This window comes from Triticum aestivum, chromosome 4A (genome assembly GCF_018294505.1).
Source record: "Triticum aestivum cultivar Chinese Spring chromosome 4A, IWGSC CS RefSeq v2.1, whole genome shotgun sequence".
Lineage (NCBI taxonomy): Eukaryota > Viridiplantae > Streptophyta > Magnoliopsida > Poales > Poaceae > Triticum > Triticum aestivum.
The window spans coordinates 646,471,851-646,484,172 of NC_057803.1; the positions used below are offsets into that span (position 1 = coordinate 646,471,851).

The 12,322-nt window shown below is 44.7% G+C and overlaps 1 protein-coding gene across 1 annotated transcript; it reads left to right on the top strand.

Annotated features, from left to right (window-relative positions):
- The first annotated feature begins 4,355 nt into the window (after positions 1-4,355).
- Positions 4,356-8,234, top strand: LOC123087858 (uncharacterized). The gene is made up of 4 exons (XM_044509976.1): positions 4,356-4,672; positions 5,169-5,241; positions 7,634-7,704; positions 7,833-8,234. The coding sequence occupies exons 2-4, from the start codon at positions 5,172-5,174 to the stop codon at positions 7,941-7,943; spliced, it is 252 nt and encodes an 83-aa protein (XP_044365911.1). The 5' UTR covers positions 4,356-4,672; positions 5,169-5,171; the 3' UTR covers positions 7,944-8,234.
- The last annotated feature ends 4,088 nt before the right edge of the window (positions 8,235-12,322 follow it).

The window sequence follows — 12,322 nt, forward strand, 5'->3', positions numbered from 1 at the left end:
ATTGCTTCCATTACTTCTGTGTGTGCGCCTTTGCTGCATCTGATTGGTGTTTCACTAGTTTCTCAGTACCATCTAGCTGTTGAATGCCATGATTGGTTGATTCCTACTTTCATGTAAACATCTAAGGACCTGTTTGGTTCGGATGGTCGTAACACAAAAGATAGTGCAATTGGGTAACTTTGGGATTTAGGATGTAACATACAACTTGTTTTGTTTGGTTTGGACCAGTAAAGCTATGAGGTTACATACATGTGTTCAGTCAAGTCTTTGGATAAGTCAATATACATAATCCAACGGGCGATTTTACACGCAATTAGAGATTCACATAATTAATAACCATTTTGATTGCATCAGCTGCAAAGACATCATAATAAGATTTTAACCACACTTTAAAATATACTCAATCAGAATTTATCAACACCTCAAAATAAATAAAATGCCTTACAAATATTTTTGTAGAGTAAGTAATAATGCTATTTGAAAAGAAAAATTATCTGAATACCAAATTTAGAGTCTTGCAAACCAACTTTTTCATCAACCTTGAAATATTTCTTTCGTGTGTCGCTGCCACTGTCTTAAAAAAAGGAAACTTTCTTTCTTATCAACTCCTAAATGGACCATATATATGAAAGCCTATGTTGTCCCCACATCCATCATACAGCAATGTGGCGATGACCTATGCACCCACATTGACATCTAGTAGAAAGTCCAATTTGAATAAGGGAATAAAATCCTTTATATTAAAGGAAATACCCCTTTTATGCCACATTACAAAGCAACTACCTTTTCTGTTGGTAGGAACGTCCTACTCGAGAACGTTTAGTCCATATAAGAATTCAACCGGTTTGTCCTTAGCAGAATTAAGGATTGGACATTCTTTTACCATTTATTCTGCTAAGGACAAACCACTTGTTGCGCTCTTTTATTTTGTATTCTTATTTACATCGCCTTGCAACTTTATCATTAAAAGAGGTAACTGAGAAGGTAATCCCTAACTAATTTATCAACAAAATAGGGGGTTATCTTTAAATTTGTGTTTAAGTGGCCGGTGGTGATCCCATCCCAAATATGTTGCCGTTCCTTGTCAACCTGAGGACCCACGATGCGAATTTCCAGTTTTTCCTGAAATCTGATTTTCACCAAATACTTCGTCAATAATGTAAGTACCACTTTCAAGTCTTTTTTTCTTCAGCAAACGCCAGTTACTGCATTACAGCACTAACGTGGCAAGATAGTCAATACCATTTGTTTGACCGTTACATTGCGTGTTATGGCAGATTGGCCCATTTATCAGTCTCCCTCGCTAAAATTTCCCGGTTTCCCCAAGATAGCCATCCTCTCATAGCCAGTAGCCATGGCCATTTCCCAGTTCCTCCCGCTACTCGCTGCACTCGCTAGCAGACGCCGAGGCGCTCCTCCTCAACCCTGTCGTGAACAGCAACGCCCAAGCCAAACACCTGGAGCCGTCCGGACGGGCGACGAAGGCACGGAACTGCGGCGAGTCAACCTTTGTGTAGCATCGGCGCTGCCCAAGAGGTTTGGCCGGAGATGGCGTGGCCGGGTGAGGATATGGGTGGACCAGCAGCTTGGTGACTCATTCCCCGTGGAGACCGGAGAGGCACCACCTAGCTTGGCAGCTGCCCTGCTTTGGCCGTTCGAGCTTTTCGGGCCATCGGTGGGTTTACCCCCTCCTTGATTTCCAATTGTGTTGCTCTAGCCGTTCGTGCTGCCTGGGGCAACCATCACACTTTTGTCAAACTATGGGTTGTCTCGGTAGGGATATTGGCTGCACGGGTATAGACATTTTGTAAGCCTGGTGCACAAACTAGTCACACCTGGTAATCCTTAATAGTCAAGTGTTTGGCTGCCTAGGCATCAGAAGATGTTCACGTTGCTCCATAGCTGACTGCACGATGAACACGGTCAATCCTAGGTATTCCTATCCCGGTGTATCCTATTCTTAAGCTAACTCTCTGCTTCCCTTGAATTATGGTTGCTCTAGCAGTTGGTTTTGGGAGAAATGCATTGAAAGGACTCAGTGAAGTGTGAAGAGAATGCATATCCCTTGCTTGGTGGTGATATATGTAGGCATTGTTAGCCATCGTTAGTCTCTCATGTTGTGGTGGGAAGAAACATTTATCCCAGATCAATTCATGAGTTGTTTTGTATTGAGGTCTTCATAAATATTGGTCGTTTATGGTGCATGTGATGTGATTTTATTCAACTTGCTCCATACTTTCATGGTCGTTGTAAATTTTAGTTTGCCAACTCATTTTGTTCTCTCCCCGTTGACTAATATGTGCATGTAACTCAATTTAAATAATTCATCTCTAAAATGTGAGGATTTGAGATGCATGTGTTATCTCTGATGATGAGAAGCGATATATATATTTCTCATGTACTTTGCTCAAAAAATCCAGACATGGGCTCAAATCTAGACTGCTTGGGTCGTAAGTAGAGTTGAAACAAAGATAGATTAAGTCACTAACTTGAGGGCCGCCGCCGGTCTGCCTCATCTTCTATGGTTCTTGGCACACAAAGAGATCCACTAACTGAAACAAAGTTTGTGTTTTGCTACTGCTTAACAAAACTAAAAATAAAAACCAGACAAGAAGAACAATCCATGGCTTTTCACATCTCTGAGATGTAAACAACGTATATTTGTATCTCTGGCGCACAAGGAGGCTAAATTGGAACATGTTTTTGTCATCTCCAGTGCAAAAGGAAGATAGCCGCGGTTAAGTTTTCTTCCATCGATACGGTAGTTGACCCTTATACATTTCCTGCTTTTAAATATCACGAGTGGCAGCGTAGTCGAATGGCAAGTAGTGTAATCAGAACGACGAGGCCGGTTACAAAATTTGTTCGCAAATTCCAAAAATATTCTTGCTTTCAACAGTTGTTCGCAAATTCAATAAAATGTTTGAGAATTTCAAAAAAATGTTCACACTTTGAAAAAATTGTTCGTAATTTTTAAAAAGGATCGTGTTTTCAGTTTAGTTCCTATTTTTCAAAAAATGTTCTCCTTTTGATTGTTTTTTCCTTTGTAAAACAAATGTTTGAGAGTCCCAAAACTCGTGTTTTCACAAAATATTTTAGGTTTTTTAAAAAACACAAATTTGTGTTCAAGTCTCCCAAAAAATTGTTTGCAATTCCAAAATATGTTATCATTTTTAGTTTGTTCCTTTTATGATTCCCAAAGAATGTTCACGTTTTCACAAAATGTTCTAGTTCTTTTTAAACTATCACAAATTTTTAAATGACCGCGTTTCTACAAATATTTACCTTTTCCAATTAGAAAATGAGGTCCCTTTTTTTTAAATATTGTCGCAGCTTTTAGTTCATATAGACTGGGTTACCTTTTTGGACACGAAATCTCAGTTGGTATAGTGACTACTGTGATGGTTGACTGGTGTGATGTCCCTGTTTCGATCCCTATTGCACACTTTGGTTTATCTTAATTTTGCGAGCTATTTTTTTAAATTTTGCGGCAATGTTTAGTTTCTTAATGATTCGCGCTGGAACTCTGACATAGCAGATTGGTAATGGTATTTTTTACACTTGAAACACTCAGATTAAGTAACTCCATGTAATTAACAAAGGTTGTCAGAATTATGATTCTGAACCATATTGGAACTCCAATGGTAGGATCGCAAGTCATAGAAACTTAACTATCAGAATCGTAAAAACGTACCCCTGCAAAAAAAAAGAATCGTAAAAACGTAGATTAAACTAGCGAAAATAGTAGAATCAGAGTTGTTAGTTTGACTCATAAAGTCGTAGAATCATACAACATAATCGCGGGCATAACTCTATGTAATTAACAACTTGCACAAATTGCTCGTCACAGTTCCTCTCAAGTGCATATAATCCTTGTCTGTTTTGCAGCGTTCCTCCTCCAAAAGCTTGATGAACCCAATCCTCAAGAGATTATATAGATAGGAGTATATATAGTAGTACCATTTAAAGCGTGATCTTCCTTAATGAGCCCAATCAATGACAGGGACATGGCCATGGAGCTCCTCAGCCCGAGCCGCCAAATGGTGCCGCTGGTCCTGCTGCTCGGCTTGCTGGCTGGCTCGCCGTCGACAGCCCTGCCTAGGATGGACCGGGTGCGGTGGCAGGTCGACAGTCAGCCTGGACGACACGAGCAAGCTTTGCGGCCCGCTCGTGGCCCGTTCAGGACCGGACCGTACGGTCCAGGCCCGGTAGAAAAACAGGACGGGCCGGGCCCAGAAATACAGACCGCAAAAAGTTCGGTCCGGTCCGGTCTTTAACCGGGCCGACCGAGCGGACCGCTGGCGCAGCAAGGCCCATCTGGCTGGACAGATCGAGGCATCGAGCGAACCCCCTCCCCTCGTTCCATTCCCCCTCCCCCCCTCCCCTCGCTCTCCTCTCCTCACAGCGCCTCCTCCTCTCCAATCCCAAACCCTAACCCTTCATCGACGGCGCCATCGCCCGCGGCTTCTCCCCTTCATCGACGGCGCCATCGCCCGCGGCCTCTCCCCTTCATCGACGGCGCCATCGCCCGCGGCCTCTCCCCTTCATCGACGGTGCCATCTCGTCCGAGTACGAGCTGGAGGAGCACGTGTACGTCGGGGACGCAGCAAGGCCAGCGCGCCATCGGTCCCGTCTTCCCTGGTTCCTCGCCGAGCGCCACGAAGAGGAAGAGGTAACCTGACCTGTAACCCCGCCAAACTGAGATGATTCAGTGCTGAACTTAGATAGGTGATCTAGAGATCTAGTGTTTGAACAAGAAACTTTCTGAATTTTCTGAACTTATGTAAGAGTTTCTGAATTTTCTGAACTTATGTAACAGTTTCTGAATTTTCTGAACTAATGTATCTAGAGTTTCTGAATTTTCTGAACTAATGTAATAGTTTCAGTAGATGTAGTGTTTCAACAGCAAACTTTAGTCAAGAGATTATACTGAAAAGTGACAATAGTTTCTGAAAAAATGCTTGATTATGCACTATTGCTAGATGACTATATGTTTGTTTGCACTAGTACTAGCTGATTTAACACGTTTGGTCAGGAGATGTAGTTCTAGAGAGTAGACAGTATGTGCAGAACAAGGTTTTCTATGCTACAACAAGAAGAAGATGAATTATTTGCACTTGATGGTTGATGTACTGACTGTAGATATTATGTGCTGTTTTTTTTTGTAGAGAATGGTGAAGGAGAAGGGGAATGAGAAGGGAAAGGGTGCTGGTAAGGAGAATGGGAAGCCGAAGGGTGCTGGTAAGGAGAATGGGAAGGCAAAGGCAAAGGAAAAGAGCTTGAATTACCTAATTAGGCAAGATTTGTGTTGCTTAACCTGATTTGTGCTATGTTTGCTGTCAAAATCAGTTGTTTTGATGTCCAAAAAACAAAGGAAATGCTGTCCGAATGTAGTTATTTTTACTGTCCAAATTTAGTCTAGTGCCTGCTGTCCAAATGAATTGTTTGTGGATGTGATATATCTGCTGTTCCTGTCCAAACTTACCTGAAAATGTAGTGAGGAGTGATGACTTGTCATATTACATCCATTCGTAAGCTTGTCACTATGTGATGCCTAAACAGTAGCTAAACTTATCTACTTGTTGTTGCACTTTTGCTTTATTTACTCTCCAAAATCAACAGATGCCTAAACTGATGACTAGTCTGTTGCATGTTCTAGCATACACTTTGCTCCTTCTCTGAATAATAGGACCGGCAGCATGCATATGTCCACGTACAGTCAGTAGCTCAGCTAGTTTCGCTCAAGACCAGGTCATGGGATGGATCGTGCGATCGGCAGCTACCTGCAACTGCATAAACAACAGCTAAATATGACCTATACGCAGCAAAATACAGTCTGCCAGGCAAGGTGACGGGCCGGTCCATTCGGTCCTCTCGGGCTTGACCGAGCTGGCCCCCAAACGGTCCGGTCCCAGAAAAGGAGCTCGTTGGACAGCTCGGTCCGGTCCGGACCGGACCGCCGGCGGCCGGTCCAAGTGGCGGCTCGGACCGGGACCGGACCGGCCCGGACCGTGTCCACCCTGAGTCGACAGTGCGAACCGGCGCGGCCTGTCCATCGGCCTCGTCATGTCGTACGTTGCTGAGGACACCGCGCTCCAGGCCTCCGGTTGCTTCAGGCCCTGGCCTGTCCAGCCCTTTGTTGACCTCTATGGTGTGTCTCTCGTCCCGTCTCGGCCTCCCGTTTCTGATCCAAATTGCTTGCCTGTAGATTGGGCGGATGAAAACCTGGTGAACTTGACCCTTCCAGGTTGACTTCCTTTGGGTTTTAATTTCTCCAACAGCTAGCACCAGCAGCGAGTATTGAACTGCCTCTAGCTGAACCCAACCAACATAACACCAGTAGAGATGATGCTATGGTTGTGTTTCAACATTTTAAGGATGAAGAACAGGAATGTTTCATACAGTCCTTTGATGCATATCTGTATTTATTTTCCTATGGTGTCAAGAGTGCAGTCTCACCGCATATTCATTTCAGGACGTAGGTTTCTCATCGGCAGTATTCAAGGTGTGAATGTGATATACTCAGCCTGAACTTGTGCATTTACCATTACTACTGCAGTATGGAAGCGCTCCTTTCTAGCCTTCTACTAGTAATAAAGAAACAACATGCAGATTTAAATATGACTTGTAATATGCTTACCTATTACCACTATTTCTCTGTTCTTCTAGTTGAATGCAGCTGTCACTACAAACTCTCCTTGACGTCTTTAGCGTGTCTGGCATTGTCCATTATGGCACAGCAGGAAGCTGTAATGATTCTGTCTCATTCGGCGATGTTAGTATCTCCAAGTTAGTTGCTTACACAGGCGCTTAGACATGGAAGGTACTCTCCAACTGCAATTAGCTTTCGCTACCCAAATTTCATGATGTAATACTGGTGAGTGCAAAGCTAGAAGAAAGCAACTGGATTCTGGTCATCTTCTAGTCCTGTGTTGTTGTTCTTGCAAGAATACAAAATTAATTGCGCTGGGTTAAAATATCAGTTAATAAGTTAGCTCTAAGAAGGTGAAATCAAGCAAACAGTTCTTCAATAAGCATATATGCACTTTAAACTCTGTCGTAGGCTAAAACAAGGTATTACACTAGTACAATGTATACACATCTAGACATGACACAGAAGATAAATCTATAAGAAGAATCATTCATCATTATAATTTCGAGGATATTTTACTATCAACCATCTCATACGCCTGCCTCAGTACTTAACAAGACCTCCCGTATTTTGATTTTGATATTGTCAGAAGTTTAAATCACTGAAAGAATCATCAACACAACTAACGTTTGGAGAATTTAATGTCCTAAATTGAGGAGAGAACCTGCTAGGGTCCCTTAAATACAGAAATGAGGAGCTATAGCCTATACGCAGTTGGTAAGCCTATGGAAGAAGTTTTTTTGGATACCTGTAGATTCAGCATGGTTCAAAATTGCAGGACTTAAGTTGAGAGATACGTATGTCAGCAGTATTGCAAATACAGGCTTATGCATATCGAATCACAGCCTTAAACTTGTCCTAATCCTGAAATTATGTAGGTTAACCTTGAAAAATGTAACGGCACTTTCTGGTTACCAAAAACCCCACAAGTGGTTCATGGGCTGAAAGCAACGTCAGCTGACATGTTTCTACATAATGCAGAATACCGGAAGTTCCTTTTGAGAACATTCGGGGTGTCAACGACAGATGAAGAGAGTGCAGCAGCGGTCATGGTAAGTTCTATAGCTACTTTCTCATATTTTTTACTTAAAAATCAGCCAGCATTTCCACTCCAACATGTTGGTTCAATCACAAATACTATTAAGATATCACTAATTAAGAGAAACTTCTATTTCGGCAGACAACAACGTCACCTGGTGTGCCTGTCATTGTGTTCCGTGGAGTATCTGATCTGGCTGGAGGGGGGGCCGCCATGGTCATCAGCAAGCCTGATGAACCTGGCATCAATTAATGCCCTTAAAGTGGCAGTGGAGTTCATCGCTACAATTGGCAGGCAAAAGTCAACATCATCAGTACAAAGTTCTAATAAATGAAACAAAAGAGAGCTGCATGCCCATCGATCAGATCTTTAAAACAGTTTCAAACAATAAATGGAGACTGCATTCAGAGTGAGGAGCAATCCTTAGCTTCGAAGTACATGTAACTGACCAATAGAAGAAATAAGTGTTCAATGTATACTCAATTCTAAACATGCCTATGTCGATCCACTTTTATTGGAATAATGCTGGAATATAATGGTGAATAAAACATTTTTTGATACAAAAAAACAGAATGTTCTTACAGTCCTTGATTTTTATTATAGAATGCAAGATGTAAATTATCTAATCCCAGACCAGAATAAAACATCACTTTTTTCTATGGTCAACAGCTTCCACCTGCACTATTGTACTTGAAGTTATGAACATCATAATATTTAAATATCTTACAGTTCCAATGTAAATGGACTGAAATCTACAGTATGTTCCTTGAATTGTGAGATGATCATAAGAGCTGCCTGGTGTAAAACATAATATGTTGGGAACTTGCTCGACACCCTAAACGGGGTGTGGCTCTTTCATTATATAGAGGTACCAAGAGGTACAATACAATCTTACAATGTTAATACACAGACTACGTATATATATACAGTCTAACACTCTCCCTCAATCTTAACTGTGGCTTGAAGTACAAAGCAAGTTAAGATTGCGCCTACAGCCTACAAACTGTGGTTGTGGAAGAGGCTTCGTGAAGATGTCAGCAAGTTGATCCTGTGACGGAATGAACTTGATACAAAGTAGCTTCTGTGCAACACGTTCCCTAACAAAATGATAGTCAACCTCAATGTGTTTTGTCCTCGCATGAAACACTGGATTAGAAGAAAGATATGTAGCACCAATGTTGTCACACCACAGGACTGGAGGACGAGCTTGAGGAACACGCAACTCTCTCAGCAGAGACTGTACCCATATGATCTCAGCAGTTGCATCAGCAACAGCTTTGTACTCAGCCTCAGTACTACTGCGAGATACAGTTGCTTGCTTGCGAGCATTCCAGGCGATCAAGTTAGGACCCAGAAACACCGCATAGCCCCCCGTGGATCGCCTGTCATCCGGACTACCAGCCCAATCTGCATCAGAGAAAGCTGAGAGCTCATATGATGGTGCAGGCTGAAGAAGCAAACCATAAGAATCAGTAAGGCTGACATAGCGCAAAATACGCTTCACAACTGACCAGTGAGACGTCCTGGGTGCATGTAAAAACTGACAGACACGGTTAACTGCATAGGAGATATCAGGCCTGGTAATAGTGAGGTATTGCAGACCACCAACAAGACTGCGATACTCAGTAGCATCCTCAGGCGAGAGAGAATCTCCATCAAGGGTAGATAACCGATCAGTGGCAGACATCGGAGTAATAGCATGTTTACACTTCAGCATACCAGCACGACGCAACAAGTCCAAGGAGTACTTCTTCTGTGTAAGAGTCAAACCAGCAGAAGAGCGTGAAACCTCCAGACCAAGGAAAAAATGCAAAGCACCCAAATCCTTGACAGCAAAGTCACCACTGAGTGCAACCACCAGCCGATCAGCAACAGAATGTGATGAACTGATGAGAATGATATCGTCAACATAAACCAGAAGATACATTGTAACCTCAGGACATTGAAGAAGAAACAACGATGTGTCTGCAGTGGAGGGAGTAAACCCAAGTGCTCGGAGAACGGAGCCAAGACGAGCATGCCATGCACGAGGAGCCTGTTTCAGTCCATATAGCGCCTTAGTCAGACGACAGAGATGACGAGGGCGTGCAGGATCAACAAATCCAGGTGGCTGACGCATAAAAACCTCCTCCTCCAGAATACCATGGAGGAAAGTGTTCTGCATATCAAGCTGGCGTAGAGACCATCCACGAGTGACAGCAAGAGACAACAGCAAGCGAATGGTAGTAGGCTTGATGACTGGACTGAACGTGTCTTCATAATCAAGACCATACCTCTGTTTGAAGCCCTTGGCAACAAGCCGTGCCTTGTAGCGCTCGATGGAACCATCAGCATGTCTCTTGACTTTGAAAACCCACTTGGAATCAATAATATTGACACCAGATACTGGAGGAACAAGCTGCCAAGTGTCATTTTTCTGGAGAGCCTGAAACTCCCGTTCCATAGCAGCGCGCCAGTGAGGAATACTTAGTGCAGCCTGGAAGTGTCGAGGCTCAGCAGTGGGATCAGCAGCAGTGTGAGCCATGCACGCGGCTAGCCATGCCACAGTCCCGTCCATGCGTTCCTTTGGACAGAAAATGCCCGACTGACTCCGTGTACGAGGACGAAGAGGGATCACAGGCCGTGCCGGCGATACCGACGCAACCGGTGATGGAGACGAAGCTGCAGCGTCGGGGGAGCTCGTACTAGGGCTCCCGAGCGATGACGAGCTAGGCGAGGCCAGCCCACTATCAACCGAGGCGGGACTGGCCGGGTCAAGGGCCGGGCTGGTTGAAGCAACCGCCGACCGAGGCGAAGATGCCTCCAGGTCAAGCGGGACCCCTCCTGGGTCAGGCGGAGTGCCGGGCGAGGCCAGCGGCACGCCAGGCGAGGCCATCAGGGGGCCAGGCGGGGCGCCGGCCGAAGGACTGGGCGAGGCCAGTGGCGGGCCAGGCGCCATCCGGGTGCCAGGCGAGGCCGGCGCCCGCACAGCAGCTTCCAGTGGCGGTGAAGAGGCGGGTACGCGGGTCAAACCCGATATGCATGGCCCATGCACATCCCGAGCAGGAGTTGCCACGTCGGTGTCCTGGTCATCAAGAAGCTCAAGACGAGCGCCACGTCCAATACCTGCAGCATGATTAGGCAACAACGCAGGGGCATATGCAACATCCACAAATTGATCAGGCAAAGGTACGGACATGTGCACCGGTTGTGAGTAAGTGGTAGAGTTTGTCGGAAGTGCGCGAAAAGAAAACACATTTTCATCAAACACTACGTCACGAGAGATGTAAACGCGATTAGTAGGAACATGAAGGCATTTGTACCCTTTGTGAAGAGAACTATACCCCAGGAAGACGCACTTCTTAGACCAAAACTCTAACTTCCGCTTGTTATATGGGCGAAGATGAGGCCAACATGCACACCCAAACACCTTAAAAAAAGTGTAGTCTAGAACCTCGTTGAGCAAAAGTTCAAGCGGAGTTTGCATTTTCAGGAGTCGTGAGGGAAGCCTATTTATGAGAAAACAAGCTGTGGAGAAAGCATCACTCCAAAACCGAAACGGAACGGATGCATGAGCTAGCAAGGTGAGGCCAGTTTCAACAAGGTGACGATGCTTACGTTCGACAGTTCCATTTTGCTGATGTGTATGAGGACAAGACACACGATGCGAAATCCCAAGTTTGTTAAAAAAGGAGTTGAGGTTGTGGTATTCCCCTCCCCAGTCAGATTGAACATGGATGATTTTCTGCTTAAGGAGACGCTCAACATGTGCTTGAAACTGGATAAAAACATCGAACACATCAGACTTGCGTTTAGTAAGATACAGCCAAGTAAACCGACTATAAGCATCAATAAAACTGACATAATAATTGTGGCCACTAACAGACGTCTGGGCATGACCCCAAACATCAGAAAACACAAGCTCAAGAGGATGTTTCACAACACGACTAGACTCTGAAAACGGAAGTTGGTGACTCTTGCCCTGCTGACAGGCATCACAAACGGTTTCAGCAGATTTATTGGACACAACTGGTAGTTCATGACGATGCAACACATGACGAACTATAGGAGCCGCAGGGTGACCAAGGCGCGCATGCCAGTGCGTAGGCGACACACGAACACCACTGAACGCCTGAGGAGAAGACTGCATGGATGGTGTGCGCGGTGCATCAAGTGCGTACAGGCCATGGCGAAGACGACCGCTAAGCAGAATGGCCCTCGTGTCCCGATCCTTGATAAAGAAACGAAAAGGGTGAAACTCAGCAAGGACATTATTATCACGTGTAAGTTGAGGAATGGACAACAAACTACGCGTAGCAGAGGGAACACGAAGGACATTGGAAAAATGTAGTTTGCGAAAATTGTGTGTAAGGAGAGAATCCCGACCAACATGGGAGATGCGCATACCTGCTCCACTGGCGGTGTGCACCTGATCGTGACCACGGTATGGCTCCTAAGTAGAGAGCTTGCCCATCTCGCCGGTGAGGTGGTTAGTAGCGCCGGTGTCCATATACCATGTTGGATCAATGGAGTAGGACGGAGTGCGACCATGATCATGAGACGTCACGGCAGCGGCAGCCTGCTTGTCGTTTCCTTTGCCATTGTTGCCAAGGCCCAGAAAATCTTGCTTGTAGCGACGATGACAGCGAGAT

Excerpts from the sequence above, each read along its gene's own strand:
- LOC123087858 (XM_044509976.1), top strand. The coding sequence starts at position 5,172 with ATGGTGAAGGAGAAGGGGAATGAGAAGGGAAAGGGTGCTGGTAAGGAG. Across the intron at positions 5,242-7,633 it reads TGGGAAGCCGAAGGGTGCTG|AATACCGGAAGTTCCTTTTG; the intron begins GTAAGGAGAATG and ends TACATAATGCAG. Across the intron at positions 7,705-7,832 it reads AGAGTGCAGCAGCGGTCATG|ACAACAACGTCACCTGGTGT; the intron begins GTAAGTTCTATA and ends CTATTTCGGCAG.